Source organism: Pteronotus mesoamericanus, unplaced genomic scaffold (assembly GCF_021234165.1).
Source record: "Pteronotus mesoamericanus isolate MK-2021 breed Mesoamerican mustached bat unplaced genomic scaffold, CSHL_Meso_final scaffold_232, whole genome shotgun sequence".
NCBI lineage: Eukaryota > Metazoa > Chordata > Mammalia > Chiroptera > Mormoopidae > Pteronotus > Pteronotus mesoamericanus.
Genome location: NW_026555311.1, coordinates 8,254,962 through 8,271,113, shown reverse-complemented (window position 1 = coordinate 8,271,113; position 16,152 = coordinate 8,254,962). Strand labels below are relative to the sequence as shown.

At 36.0% G+C, this 16,152-nt stretch overlaps 2 protein-coding genes across 4 annotated transcripts in view; one reads left to right on the top strand and one right to left on the bottom strand.

The window, feature by feature from the left end:
• Positions 1-7,826, bottom strand: part of TBCK (TBC1 domain containing kinase) — a 173,375-nt gene extending 165,549 nt beyond the window's left edge. The window contains exons 1-2 of the mRNA XM_054591648.1: positions 7,568-7,826; positions 1,415-1,635 (exon numbers count right to left, since the gene is read on the bottom strand). Coding sequence (XP_054447623.1) covers positions 1,415-1,607 — 193 coding nt within the window. The 5' untranslated portion in view covers positions 1,608-1,635; positions 7,568-7,826. The remainder of the gene's footprint in view (positions 1-1,414; positions 1,636-7,567) is intronic.
• The window catches only part of AIMP1 (aminoacyl tRNA synthetase complex interacting multifunctional protein 1), a 53,337-nt gene that overhangs the window by 12,245 nt on the left and 24,940 nt on the right, over positions 1-16,152 (top strand). Inside the window, exon 1 of one of the 3 annotated variants that reach the window (XM_054591649.1) lies at positions 8,097-8,174. The exons of 1 other annotated variant lie outside the window; for it this stretch is intronic. In XM_054591649.1, the coding sequence (XP_054447624.1) occupies positions 8,173-8,174 (2 nt within the window). In that variant the 5' untranslated portion in view covers positions 8,097-8,172. Of the gene's footprint in view, positions 1-8,096; positions 8,254-16,152 lie in introns of those variants that run through there. One more of the 3 variants, XM_054591651.1, reaches the window with a different exon arrangement.

The following is a 16,152-nucleotide window of genomic DNA, read 5'->3' as shown; positions in this document are numbered from 1 at the left end:
TGAATTAGTTACTTAATTGTTCTGTGCCTCAATCTTCTAATCTGTAAAATGAGAGTAACAGTTACTACATCATGGTTATGTTATGAGGACTAAATTAAAATAATGTAAGGCACTTAGAATGTTGCATAATACATAATAGGAACTCAATAAATATTAGCCATTAATAATATTTATTACAAAAAATGTTTTCTACTCAAAGTCTATAAAATTTTCAGAGTAAATATTTTTAAGACACAGCTCAGACTACTTGAAACTCACATTTAACCTAATTTTCAGCAAAACAACATAGTTTGCCTTTAATATTAGTTGAAACACATGGAAATACCAGTTTATAAGAAAAAAGTTCAATATCAGCCAAGTGTATAAGATTAACTTTACAAATTATTTTGTTAGAAAAATTAAATATATTTGAGACGCATCTAAAATAATTTTTAAAAATAGCACCTCAGCATGCAGCCTCCAAAAACAATTTTAAAATAATTAAAATATTGCCACCACAAGCATTTTAGGTGTTCCACAGACTGAACATTTGTGTCTCCCACCAAAATCATAAACTAACACCTGAGCCCCAGTGGATGTTTTCTGGGGGTAGAGCCTTTGGGAGGTGGTTAGGTTATGAGTGCAGAGTCTTTATGAACTGGATTAGTGCTTTTATTAAAGAGGCCTGAGAGAGCTCTTGCTCCTCCCACCATGTCAGGTTACAGAGAGAAGACGGCTCTCAATGAAGAAACAGGCCTCATTAGACATGACAACTGCTGGTGCCTTGATCTCAGACTTCCCAACCTCCTTCTAGAACTGTGAGAAACATATGTTTCTGGTTTATAAGCTACTCGGTTTATGATGTTTTGTTACAGTAGTCTGAAGAGACTAAGATACGGGATGTGGAAGAATCTAATAACAAGTATACTACTAAAATGGCAGTAAACATCTTCCTGGTAAAACAGTGACTTTTTAACCAATAGGGTTGAACTTTTCTACTTCAGTTCTCTAAATGGAATCCTATATGAAAAGATTACTGCAGCTCACAAAAAAAAAATATTAGCGACTCCTTCTTCATTTGAGGAGCCTTACTCCAAATTGCTACTTTCAATCATAAAATACAGTCCAATAGACAACTCTAAAGTTTCTGGCATTATGACTTTCATTTCTTTCTTATAGAGGTGAAGAAATATGCCTAAAGGATAGGTGGTTTCCTTGAAAGAAAAAATAAAAAATCCTTATTTTCAGATCTGAGAAACACAAATCATTCAAACGTAGTCAGGAAAACTCAGATGCCTGGAGTTTTGACTGGAGTTATGGAAGGGTAAGGGCATGGACACACATACTTTTTTCTTCATATATTCACTGTATATTTATAACCTAAACAAAGTAACAGAGTAAAAAACACAAAACAGAGAAAACAATAACAACTCACCATGCTTTCCTCTAGAAATATCCACATACTGGCACAGTCTGGGATGGGTGATGGTCTTAAGGATTTGAAAGCGCCCCAAAATTTTGATGGAATTTGGTGTGAGAGGAAGCCCGTTGCTTCCACAAACATCATGGGGTAGAGCCGAGGCAAAGAAAGTAAAGGCGCCCATTTCAGCGTCGTTCAGGGGAAACATCTCGGAGTCTTCGGTCTTCCAAGATAATCTGAAAAAGGAGAGAATCATTTTGGCAGATCAACCAAACATTAAGCCAGTGTTTTCTGCACCTTAAACATGACTAGCAATAAATATATAACTTGGAGGAAATGCCAATATATAAAGAAATGCCGATCCAAACACTTCAAAGTAAAATATATAAAGTTTCAAAATTCTGAGATAATATCAACAAGGAAATAAAAAAAGCCACTTAATTGTAAATTTATATTGCAGCCCTAAATCAAAATCAAAGACTTTCAATGGCATATAAAGGAAAAAATAAGACATTTCCTCTTCAATGATGCTTGACAGTTTTAAGAGTTTGGAGGAAGTTCATTTTTCCATATTCATTTCAATAAGGTTTTTCTCTTTACCTAAAGCTTGAATAACCCACAGATTATTAAGAACTTTTCCTTTTTTACAGATGATGGGAATCAAGGAAAACAGAGATAACAACCAGATACTTTAAATAATTAGGGACTCTATTAATAACAGTAAAAATTTAACTAGATAACAGAAGGTACTATAATGTTACTTTAATGGCTAGTCGATTTTCGTTTTTGTGCTAGGTGTTTTACATACGATTTGTTTTAATCCCCTCAAGAATCCTGGCAAATGTTATTGCCTCACGGAGAGATAGATGTTCCATGTGTAGGCTCTGGGGGTCTTATTAGCATGGACTCCAAAGCAAATGGTGTCCCAGAGTTGTGTAACAGAGCAGCCTGGAGATTAAGAAACTTTCTCCAAAATCAATCTGACTCACATTAAGACAACCGCAACCAAAAAGGTCCTGAACAAAAAGACCTTTCTTGCCAGGTGTATCAATAAAAAGACATTCCATTGGTCAAGGCCTGCAATCTTCCCCTGTCAGCATTCACAATAAAAACCTAGAACTCTAAATTAAATAGGCCACTTTTCATGTCTGTCCAGAAACCTCATCAAAAGAACTAAAATGTGTAAAAATGTATAAACTCATTACAAGAGAGAGAACTGAAAAGGGCCATGAACTGATGAAAGATTTCACTAAACCATTGTAAAGCATTTTGCATATGGGAGAGTACTGTCACAAGAAACAGAAAGATGGAAGCTACAACCTACAGTATAGTCCAGAAGTTTGCCCAGCCTCTTGAGATTCAGAGGCTTCCGATTAAGAGAGTGCAGAAACAATGGTGAACAACAGTTAGAAGAGGGTTTGAAATGAGAAAGATGATTTGAACAGCTAAAGAATAAAGGAGTCAACTCTGCCACCATCCCCCAACTAGGCAGTTATTTATCCGCCAAGCAAAAAACAAAACAGAACAAAACAAAACAGAACAACAACAACAAAAAACCCCGGTAAGGTTCTTCCTTCATGTGAAAATTAATATAAATAGTTGCTATGTGTCCTGGTGACAAAAGCAAACTCCTCTTAATTCTAGAATTGGTAGGATCTCAGTTAAGGTCTGGCTGTCTACTCAGCCATCCTAAAACAGAATATGCTAGTCAGCAAGTATGTCCGTAAGTGCAAAGCTCCTAGACAACCTTCCTTAACTCTTAAATTGTGAGTTGTCCAGGAATCATCAGATAGTTGAGGCAGAGAATAAAATAAACCAACAAAAAAACTTTGCCCTGGAGGCAAAACAATAAGTTATAAAAAAAAAAAATCCAAAAATCAACTCTAATATCTTTAGAAAGATTTGAGAAGATATTATTTCCATTACATATAGCAGGAGATATGGAAAAACATGTTTCACAAAAGAGTAAAAAGGAATTGCCAATATATATGATAAGATAACCTCATAAATATTTAAGGAATACTCATTAAAACCACATGAGTATTTATATCCACTAGATAGAAACCATTAAGAAATCTGAAACTACATAATATTAGGAGGATGTGAAGAAAAAGAATGTAGATTGGTACAATCACTAGGGACAACAGTTTGACACTAGTTTTCTATTCCATTCCTCCAGAAACGTCTACACACTTACACAAATGGACACAAGCAAGAAAGATCAGAATAGTATTGTTTTTATTATCCCCAAGGTGGAAACAACTTAAATATTCAAAGATACATTCATATGATGGAAAAATATACAGGATGGAAAATAAGCAAGCTGTAGAAATAGTTTTTAATGGCATGGATGAATCTTAGAAATGTAGAGTAGGGAAAATAAGTCACACAAAACTTATGGCAATATAATCATAAAATTCAAAGCAAGAAAAGCTATATAATAAATAACTCAGGAACACCTATCTGTAAGGTAAGAATACGTTAAAAAAGTAAAGGAATTTTTAAAAACCCTCTTACAGATAGGGTTACCAGTGCATAAAAAGCAGGAGTGAGATTATGAAAAAAACCATAAAAAGCTTCAAAGATCTTGGATAATGGGTTAGTGGATATTCATATTGTTATTATGTCCCACAATTTCTACATTAAATATCTCCATCTATAGCTGTATGTGAGCTATATACCACATATTTCTAAATTTTTAAAAAGTATCTTTAAGTTTTAAGAGAAAAAAAATTAAATACAATGAATTGTTGTTTAACAAAGGCCAAAAATTCAACAGGGAAAGGACCGTCTTTTAAGAAATAGTGCTGGAACAACAAGATATACATATGGAAAAAATTCAATCTCAATTCCTACATTTGAGATCGATTATAGACCTACATGTAAAAGCTAAAACTGTAAGTCTTCTACAAGAAAACATAAAAGAATATCTTTGCAAAGTTAGGCTAGACAAATAATTCTTAGGCATGTTAAAAAAGCACTAATCATAAAAGATGAACTTGATAAAGTGGACTTCATCAAAATTAAAAACATGTACACATCAAAAGGCACCCTTGATAAAATGAAAGTCAAACCCAAATATAAGGAAAATATTATATATGACATTTTTATCAAGTATATTCATATGTATGTACATATATAATAAATTTGTATAAAGATTATATAAATAATGCACACAACTTAATAATAAAAACAAGTCAGTAAGAAAATAGGTAAAAGTCTGAAACATACTTTCACAAAGAAGAGCATACACACAGACAACAAGCACAGGAAAAAGTTTTCAATAGCATTAATCAGGAAAATGTAAATTAAAACCACAACATCCCATTACACACCTACTAGAATGGCTAAATTTTAAATGACTGGGAATACAAGTGTTGAGGAGAATGTGGAACTGGAGCATATATACTGGTGCTGGTGAGAGTGTAAAATGACACACGAGCTTTGGAAAATTGTTTGGAAAACTGTTCTAAAGTTAAAAATACCCCAGGTTTATGACTTAGAAATCTCACTCCTACAAAGAAGGAAAATGAAAATTCTGACCATAAAAATACTTGTATGAGAATGTTCATAGTAGTTTTACTCATAACAGCCAAAAACTGGAAGCAATGCATGTGTCACACAAGTGAATGAATAAACAGATTGTGCCATATTCATCCAATGGAATTCTATTCAACAAAAAAAAGGAACAAACATGCCAAAATATGGATATAACATTACAATAACATTATGTTAATGAAATAAGTAGACACAGAAGAGTTCATATCCTATGACTACATTTAAAGGTAGTTCCAGACCTTCAGCTCAAAACTATAGCGATAAATATGAAAACATAGTGCCTTGAGCCAGGAGGATGGAAGTGGACACAGAAACATAGGAACTTTTTGAAGTAGAGCAGATGTTGTACATTTTGACTGGGGCGGTGCTTGTCACATGGATGTTTATATGCATAAAAATGCATCCAGCTGGTTAATTAAAATCAGTACATTTTAATATATATTAAATTAAAATAAAAATGAAAAAATAAAAGAAAATTAAAAGAATAGGAGAAAGGAATAATAAAAAATGAGTTCTTGATGTGATTACCAAATCAGATAAAAGTGTTGGAAAATAAACTTGAGACAATCGCTTAGAACACGGGGCAAAAGGGCAAATAGATAAAAACACAAAAAGACAATACACATAGAGAATCAAGCCAACAGTCACCTTGATGAGTTTCAGAGAAGGGCGGGAGGGAGGGAGGCAGAGAGAGGAGGGAAAGGAGAATAAATTATAAAATAACAGAACGGGTGAAAATGTCCCAAAGATGAAGGGGAACGTATCTACAGATTAAAAAGTGTCAATTTTAAGGGGGATAAATGAAAAAAAGACTCACTGAGACATTTATTCTAGCCCCTTTGAATGAGCTTATTTCAAGGAGAATAAACTCACATCAAGATGTGATAAATTTTCAAAGCATCAAGCATAATTAAAAACTTCAATCATTTCTAAGAGCAAAAAAATAGTTCTGGCATCAAGAAATTAGTATCAGACTGGTATTCTCCTCTTCTCAGGAGGAACAATGAAAGTTAGGAGATAGTGAAATCAGGGAAGATTTGGTGTCTATACCCAGCAAAACTATCAATCATAAGAGCAACATAATTTACAGCTATACAAAAATTAACAAATAAAATTACCATCCACATACCTTTTATAAATAGGTTTATTTAGGATGTATTATATCAAAACAGAGAAGAAAATGGAACAATAGAAGATGTTGGGTTAAGAGACACTGCAACTTACCGAAGAGTTCAATGAATATAATCCAGGATAGAAGCTGTATTAAAGGACTAGAATACAAACTATTAAAATTATACAGAAAGTGATTGGGATGCAAGGGGAATATCTTCTAGCAAAGAAATGAAATGGAACCTTTTCATGCAAAGAATGAGAAGATATGGTGAAGAAAGCACAAATTAGGAGGACTTGGTGAAGAAAGCATATGTATCTCTTCCTGCAAAGAAATCAGAAAGTCCTTTGTGAAAGTGATGAGGGTTAAAAACTATATAAGTATATGAACCAGAAAAGGCACAGTTAACTATGGCATATTTTTTGTCATTGTAGAGGAAGAAAGAAGAATCAATTTAACGTTAACATCACAAATCTTTCGTGTAGCAGAGGAGGAATCAAAGTAAAACATTGGGAAATATAGCATACTTCTTGGTTCTACACTGAAGAATATTTACAAAGCCATAATACTGTAACACTTTATTGGTTTTTATAGCATGTAAACAAAGCAAAAAATGTAGTTAAGAAATATAATATAAATATTATTAAACTAGAAAAACTGTAAGTTCCACCTAAGAGAAGATAGGAGTGGATTTGGTTTCTAAAGTGGTCAAGAAAAGGTAGAGTCACTACTTTCCTCACTTTACCAAATAAGGTGAAGAAGAGCCACAACAATGTAAGCAATTAGGTTTGAAATTTCATTCTTTCAACAAATATCTCGAAGATTCTATTTAAAGTCAGGTGTTTGTTTTTCCAGTTGCTAGCCTTATTTTCACCATTCTCACATATAGTTTTCACGATAATGAACAAGACACAATCTGTGTCCTCAAAGACCTTGGAGTTGACTCCAACTGGGACATAGAGGCCAAAAATCGGCAAAAAGATGATTTTCTCATGAATAAAAGTTTACGAAACTATTTTACTTATTTTATATATTTTCCCTCAATAAATTGTCTTCCTGTCCCGAACAAAAACAGGGACAATGGGCCCTTGAAAAAGCGACCAGTGACAGTTTTAAAGTAACTCCCGCTTGCTCACTGTTTTCCACTTCATAAGGAAATTGCATCCTAATATTTGACTAAATGCGTATCAGAAACAAACCAAAGCAAGTGTTCACGTGTGTGACGAGTAAGGGGGAGCCATTTCCACATTCTCTAACCTCTTTAAACCTTCCTTTAAAGGAGGGATGCAGGGGGTGCTTTCAGAGGACTCAGGTAAACGTGTGTAGGCGGAAGGCGAGCTGCAGCTAGGGATGAACAGCGCCCAGCAGCAAGGAGCTCCACAGATCGGCTCGACCACTCACTGCAGATAGACGAGACTACTCGCTGCACCTGCCATTCCTCTACTTCCCACCGGCCCCACCCCCTACGACAAATACACGTGGGAAACCCAAATACCTGCCTCTGAGTCTAGGGACGCAGGCGGGCACAAAGACAAGGGGCTTGAGCTTCAAAACAGGGCCCCAGGGCTGTCGCTGTGGCTGGTGTCGTCGCTACTGCTTAGTGCACCAGGGCCTGCATTTCAGGGGCTGCTACAAAAGAGGCCGCTCCTGGAGCACCTGGAGCTCAGAGCGCCCTTTGCCTGCAAGCAACATCAACGGAGGTCCCCAGCTCAGAACCTGGCGAGGCGCGCAAGGCCGTCCCTCTACAATGACAGCACTCAGCTCCCCGCCCCCCTACCCCGGCCTGGTCGTTTCCGGCGACCTCACAGCCTCACGCCACAACATTGACGAAGGACCCTTACGGCCGGCGTCTTGCCACTTGTTCAACCTGGCTACAAAATGTTGCGACCAAGGAAGAGGTACGGACGGTTGGCTTTACCGAAATTAAATACCGGAAGCGTGGTGTGGCTGCACACAGGAAGGGGACACCACAGCGTCTGTGAAACGTTAAGGCGTTTAGTTGGGACACCTCCTTGGGTCCTTTCTCACTGCCGTCGTGTACGGGAGGCTGTTCCTACTTGCTCCCGGCAGAGGCTGCCCTGGAGGTGTCCCGGGACGCTGATTCATGTGAGTGACGCCTGCGGAGGGCCGTAGAGTAGGGATGTTGTGATTGTAGGCGTCCCCTTCTCTTACTTTCCCTCGAGAGGTGAGACCTGGCCTTTAGGTACTAGTGGGAAGTCCCCTCACACAAGTACCAATTTGGGCTTGAGGGAGTAGGGAAGAGCTTGCACCTTTTGAAGGAGCCAAGCTGGAGAACTGGGATGCGGGCCGAGGGAAACGATGCTTCTATCTGTTCACAAACATGATTACGTGTGTGTGTGTGTGTGTGTGTGTGTGAGAGAGAGAGAGAGAGAGAGAGAGAAACGATGCTTCTGTCTGTTCACAAACATGATTACGTGTGTGTGTGTGTGTGTGTGTGTGTGTGTGTGTCTTTCTTTCTCTCTCTCCCCATCCGTCCGTGCGGGTGCGAGTGCAAGTCAAAAGACTGTCAGCGGCGGGGGTGGTGGGGGGTGGTGGTTAGACAGGAATCCATTCATTTTTTAAGCACCCGCTATGTTCCCGGGACTGTTTCAGGCATTGGGAAAAGAGCAGTGAACAAGCCAGGCTAAAATCCATGCCTCCCTGTAGTTAACATTTCGTTACGGCGAATGTATACTAAACAGTTTAAAATAGCACTGTATTTTAGGTTGTAATGAGTGCTAAAGAGCAAAATAAAGCAGGGAAGGGAGATACAGATTGAACTGTTCGTGTGGCCAAGGAAGGCCTCACTGAAAAGATGGTTTTCCAGTAGAGAACTGACGGACGTGAGGAAATTAACCATACAGAAATCTTGGTGAAGTATAGTCAGAACAACCAGCCATCACAAAAGCTGTGAAGCAAAAACCCCCAACAGCAAGAATCTTGTGGGTCAGAGTTGAGTGAAGTGGTTAAACTGGAAACAAAAATCAGAAAGCAGAAGCAGGATCCCAAGGGCATCTAAGCCGCTGGAGACTTTGAAGCGGTGGAGTGCTAGAATCTGACTTCCTTATCCTATTAAAAACGGGGAAAGGACTTGAATAGACACTTTTCCAAGGAGGACATACAGGTGGCCCATAGACATACGAAGAGATGGTCAACATCATTAATCATCGGAGAAATGCAAATTAAAACCACAATGAGATATCACCTCAAATCTGTTAGAATGGCCATCATCAATAAATCAACAAACAACAAGTGCTGAGGAGGATGTGGAACAAAGGGAACCCTAGTCCACTGTTGGTGGGAATGCAGACTGGTGCAGCCACTGTGGGAAGCTGTATGGGAGTGCCTCACAGAATTAAAAATGGAACCGCTTTTTGACCCAGCAATTTATCTTCTGTGAATATATCAAAAGAATCCCAAAATACCAATTCAAAAGAATATATGCATCCCTGTGCTCATGCCAGTGTTATTTACAATAGCCAAGGGTTGGAAACAGCCTAAGTGCTCATCAGTAGATGAGTGGATAAAGAAGTGCGGTATATTTACACAATAGAATACTACACAGCAGTTAAAAAGAAGGTATTGTTACCTTTTGTGACAGCATGGATGGAACCAGAGATTATTATGCTAAGTGAAAAAAGCCAGGCAATTAAAGACAAATATCATATGGTTTCACTCATAAGTGGAATCTGAGGCACAAAATAAACTAATGAGCAAAATAGAATCAGAGGCACAGAAACATAAAACAGACTGACATCTGTAAAAGGGGAGGGAAGAGATGGGGACTGGTTAAAAGAAGGTGAAGAGATAAGACAGCACATAAGGATAACCCATGGATATGAACAACGGTGTGGGGATTGACTGGGAGAGGAGGGTGGGCTGAGGGGAGGGGAACAAAGGGGGGAAAAGTGGGACAACTGTAATAGCATAAATAAATTTTTTTAAAGGATAAAAAGGCTCTGCCTGGCTGCAGTTGAGATAGACTGAAGGGGACAGGGTGGAGGAAAGATAGGAGTCTTCTGCAATAATCTACAGGAGACATGATGGTGGCTTGACTAGGACTGCTAAGAAATGGCCAATCATTCTTAGTGTTTTTAATTTTGACATGTAAGAGTATTAATGAATGATGAGTTAATTTTCTTTAATTAGGTTTTGGGAAGACTAAAAAAATAAATTGTAGTGTAAGTTTTGGAGTGACAGATGCAAGTTAAAATCATGGCTTTGCCATTTATTATTAGAATGAGTGTTGACAAATCATATAATTTCTCCGAGTTTATCTATAAAATGGAAATATCTCATCACATTATAAAGGTTAAATGACTATATACTGTGCCTGGCTCATTAAAGTAGTGGCGATTGTTAGTTGTGTTCTTACATAAGTGTAGGCGGAAAGGGGGCCACATACTAAACCTAACAACCTCAGGAAAGGCTGCATGGCGGGCCCTACAAACTCAGACTAGAAATAACCACTAGGACCGTTTGAACATAAAAACTCTTAATTAAATGCGGGTCACGGTGGGTGGTCCTGTCCTAGGTCTGTAGTTTTCTTGACAGAGGTCAATTTTTACCTTAGGTGAGCCTGCCTATATTGTCTTTTTGCATCTAAGATAATATGCCTTTGTTAGAGTAATCTTTTTTCCCAGACCCCAACAGAGCACAACCTCCAATGGAGTACTAGACCATATAAACTCTGTTTTATTTTTTACCCAGTCGGAGAGATTTTTCTGCACTGTATCCCTCCCCCCTACTACCTTAATCTACCACTAATGGATTTCATGTACCCCACCCCCTGAGGCGTCTTGCTCTGATTCTAACTTATAAAATATGCTGCAAAACTGCCATTCTCCAGAGCAGTTTTTAAATCCATTGAGATACTGCTTCCTCGCTATATCATGAGTTTGGTTCAGATAAACTCATAGAAATTCTTTCAGTTTTAGACTTTCCTTATGTCAACATAAGAAATGGGAGAAAGATATTACTGAGTGCGTCTGTGGGGGGAAAGAGATGATTAAATCCTTCTGGAGAAAATCTGAACCAGGTAAAAGATGACCCTGTTGTGTGGTAAGAGGGCTGTGGGGAATCTTGACATACCCCTTTTTAACATATGTATATTTCACTGGGTAGAAAAGTTTTCTATGTTAATAGCTAGTTTTTGAATACATGGATTGCCCTCTCATAGCTGTCCCTTATACCTGTCCTCTCATAGCTATTCTTTAAATCCTTTAGGACCCCAAGTGTCCTCATTATAAAGGGGAAGAAAGCTCTCTTCTGAGTAAAAGAAAACAATAAACAATAAATACAGATTTCCAGTTACAAAGATTGTCCTGTGGATGTACAGCATGGTGACTATAGTTAATTCTGTATTGCATATTTGAAAATAGGAGAGTGGATCTTGAAGGTTCTCATTAAAAGAAAGAAAAATTTGCAACTGTGTTTGGTGAAGGATGTTAACTGGACTTTGTGGTGATCATTTTGCAATATGCTCTATGCAAATATCAAATCATGTCATGCATCTGAAACTACTATAGTGTTATATGTCAATTACACCTTAATAAAAACAATGAAAAAGTTTTAAAGTCACACAGCTAACTGGTGGCAGACCTAGAATTTCAACTCATTCCCTGACTATAAGCTAAATAAATAAATGTGAACTTTCTCAAAAAAGGCAGTTTTTATCTTTCTGAATTTTGGCAAAGGTTGCTAAAAGATCCCTGGGTTGCTGGTGGGTTTACTTAACCACAGAATCCTAACTGAAGAACACCTAATAATATTTATTGGAATTAGTATTCACTAAAACTAGTATTCACAATACTTAATTTTAGTATTTACCTTTTAAAATTCTGACTTTTGACTCAAATCCTAACAGGAGTTTTAACCTAGTTCTAAGAAGTAGCGTATTTCACAGTATTGTAATAAAGATATTCCCAGAGTGGGGTAACTTGGCAGGTAGAGTGCGAAACAAATGGAAGAAAGAAGGTTGAAATGTAAGAATAGGGATGATGGTAAGAGAGAAAAAAGTGATTCAAATTATTGCAGTTTATCAGTTCTAATCTGCACATCTTTTTCATATTTACATCTGTGAAATAGTGGTGTATTTTATAATTACTGATATCTTAAAATCACTATAGCCTAAGTAGCAGTTGTGACTTAGGTTTTAATGCCCACACTTATATAAACTTGACTATAGATAGCTGTTAATATTGTCATCAGTTCAGTTGATTTAAGTGTACTGTTGGTATACACTTTTGGAGTTTAATCTCTCTTTTAAATATCATTTAAAAGCTGATTTAACATTAGAATGAAAAGTTGTCGTGTATGCAGAAATACAGGGAAACGAGATAAAAGGTAAAAATAGAGCTAAATTTAAAAGAGGTTCAATAAATGATAGTGTGTGACTAAGATAAGAAAGCATTGTGTTAATCAGCACTGTTTTCTTTTTATAAATAGTATATAAAATAATAGAACATCTTAGATTTAATGAAATACTGTACTTTGTCTTAGAAGAATATGAATTTTTACATAATTGCAGTTCTGAAACAGTGAAATCAGGTGTTTTGGGAAACAAAGGCAATTTCAAATTTCTCTAGAGTTCCTGGGCTATGAAGTAAAATTTAAAATCTGCACTTAAAACTTCCATTAAAAAAATAACTTACTTGTTTATATTAAAACTTCCATTTAAAAAATAGCTTATTTGTTTCTATATAACATTGAGAGCCTGGAGCAGGGGATTTGTTATTTAAATTACTTGCAATTTAGAATCATAGTGGTGAGTGACAGTCATAGAGGAGATTGCTGAGGTAAAGGAAAGCCATTCAAAAATTATAAGAATTTCAGAAATAGTCTTTTATACATGTGTTTTAATGATTAAGACATAGTCTAGATTCACATAATTGGTAAAATCAGTTTCAGCTCTTAGGAAGTTTTTATGATTAGAGGCATCTAACAATGGGTTTTAAAATTAAAACGAAATATGAACATTATAAGGACAAAATGTGAAGGGGAGAATAATTTAGATAATACTTTTCAAATCTTTTTGTCATAAAAATATGTTCATTTTTTTTAATTTGATAAAAGGAAAAATAGTCCTCTCACTATCCAAATACAGTTAACATACTCATTTTTTAAAATTTTGTGTCTCTATTTTATATTTATAATTACTGTGCCTTTAACTAAGTATATCTATTTTAATCTCATTATCTTTTTCTTTTAGCACATACCAAGCCAACATTCTCAAATAGTTTTAGTAAATACTAGTTCCAATATATATTATTAGGTGTTTTTTGGTTAGGATTCTGTGGTTAAGTACATTGAGAAAGGCTTCCTAATTATACCCTTTAGAGAAATTATAGCTTGGGCATTAAAAGAGGTAACTTTGGAGTCAGGCAGACCTAAGTTTCAGTTCTCATATACTAACTAGCAACATGACCTGGGGCAAATTAATTTTAATTCAAGTTTTCTTCTCTGTATAATGGAGATAATTACAGTATTTATAGGTAATATATGTAAAGCATTTAGGCAGCTTATAATAAATAGCCTACAAATGTTACCTGTGAGAAACCCTATGCGTATTAGCATATTAAAAGCTGTGAGGATCCCTGACTGTCTTGATTGAGTTGAGCATCTTCCAGCAAAATGAAAGTTCAAATCGTTGGTTTGATTCCTGATTTCCAGTCAGGGCATATGCCAGGGTTGCACTGTTGGGGTGTGTGGGAGAGACAACTGGGGATGTTTCTCTCACACATTGATGTTTCTCTCCCTCTCTTCCCTCCCTTCCCTTTGCTGTAAAAAAGCAAATACAATCTTTAAAAAAAAAAAAAACTGGTGAGGAGACTAAAGAAACTTGAAGTTTTGAAATTCATTGAATACCCAATATAAAATTGAAAATATCTATGGAGCATTTGGCACAAAATAATGGAAAAAGCACTGGATTGAAGGTGAAAGATTTGTCTGAGCTTAACATTGTTTTTAAACTAGCAGGGTTGTCCTGAACATAACTTCATTAGAAAAAAAATTCCCCAATTTACTGTGTTTCCCCCATGTGTCTGAAAACTTAGTGAGTATAAAGAACATGTTTAAATTTTCTGTCTCCTGTAAACTCAGCACAGGGCTCAAAATCAGAGACTATAGGTAAAATTGAGGTCATGATCTTTATTTATATGGACCTGGCAGGTAACGGAAATGGAAGACAGCAGGGAGTGGTGAAGTCTGTTTTGCCTTGCTTAAAGGCATCTGCATTCAGTTACAAACATTTTTAACTCTGGAACACAAAGGCATCCCTGATCTGTGTATTAATGGGTTGTAATCCCAGCAAGCTAGAGATCAGGAACAAACCCTGTAGAACATCAACAAAAAGTACATGTCAAGAAGAGGAGCTCTAAAAGGAGATGCCGAGGGTGTAGAGGTGAAATCAGGTGTTAAGTATCCTCATTTTATGAATTAAGAAAATAAAGCATAGAGAAATTAAGTAACTTTACCAAGGTTACACAGCTTGTTAAGTATGTGGTTCAATCACGATCTGTTGTCTGTAAACATTCTTTTAAAAAAAAACTATACTCTTCTGCTAGGGCTAGTGATCATTAACTTCTTATTACTAGAAAATATTGGCATAATCTTATGGATCCTACTTATATTTTTGAAAAATCTAAATGACAACAAGTACTAGAAAAATGTTTACAGAGCTTCTAATTTTAAAAACAATAGATCTTAGCCATTTGACAAAAGTTTTGTCAACACATTAATTTGACTAGAATCTAATCCAAAATATCTCACACAAATTATTTTAATACTGGAATCATAAATAATACTGCTAAGATAACCAGCTATCTAGGAAGAGAGAAAAAGTAGACAGTGGTTAGCAGCTAGTGTATTTTATAGTCATTCCTAAGTTTTATTTTGCCACAAAAGTGTGCTTACTGCCAGAGAAATGACTGCGCTAAGATATTTACTGTTCTATTGAGACTTCTTTTGTAATAGCATTACTGATATTGTGGCACTAAAACATTTCAAAGTAGTCTAATATATTACTATATGATATATAGCGTAATGACTTAATGGAAACTTGGAAAATTATTAATTATTGCATAACCAAGTGAGGACTTTATTCATTAGTAATTAGAATTCAGAGCATTCTCAAAATTCAGATTCACATGGTCTTAAGTTTATGGTTTGGTGAACTTTTTTTTTAATAGACTTTATTTTTTAGAGCAGTTTTAGGTTCATAGCAAAATGAGCAGAAAGCGTTCAGTGAATGTTAATTTTTTTCCTTTCCTTAAACCAGAACAGTACGCATCATCCCCATAAAACAATTTTTGTCTGGTATTCTTGGCCAGTTGTGTGCCTTTGGCAAATTGGTATGTATGGTTTATCCTGGATTGCTTTGCCTTCTGAGCTAAAGTTGAGAACCGTTATGTACCAATTTTTAGAAGACTTTCACAAGTCATTCAAACTGAAATCTGCTATACGCCTTCGAGTGTTCTTTGTATACCATTTGTTTAAATAATCTCAAATCTGTTATCTTTAGCACTTTCACTGTTATGATGACAGTATTTATTTAGAGGGAAAAGTGGGTAAAGATTTTCAATTGACTATTGACTTATTGTAGTCCCCTGGACAGAAATCCTTAGATATATTTTACACACTGTTATGAACACAAAATTTAGAATTAATGTAAATATATTAATATTTATCACCGCTATGTGCAGTCTTCCAAAAATTAACTTGCAGCTTAGACAAATTAAGTACACTTTAATACCCATCTCTATAACTTATTATTATTTGTTGTGTTCTTAACCCTTAAGAAAAAAATATACCTATTGATCCAGAAATTACCATAACATAGGTAACCCACTATATTGTGAGTTCAAAGGTGGGCATTGTGTATATATATATCCTGTCTTTTGTGTTCCCAAAACTTTGCTCTGTGCCTTACATATAGTAGCTATGTGGCAAAAATGTTAAGTATGAACATTACTCTTGTTGTAACCAAGCAGATGGGGGCTCTTCCACGTGTGCCTTGGTGAATGACCCAACAATCAATATTGGAAGGAACAGGTTTTTATTTATAATATCCCAATGTTGGGGGAGC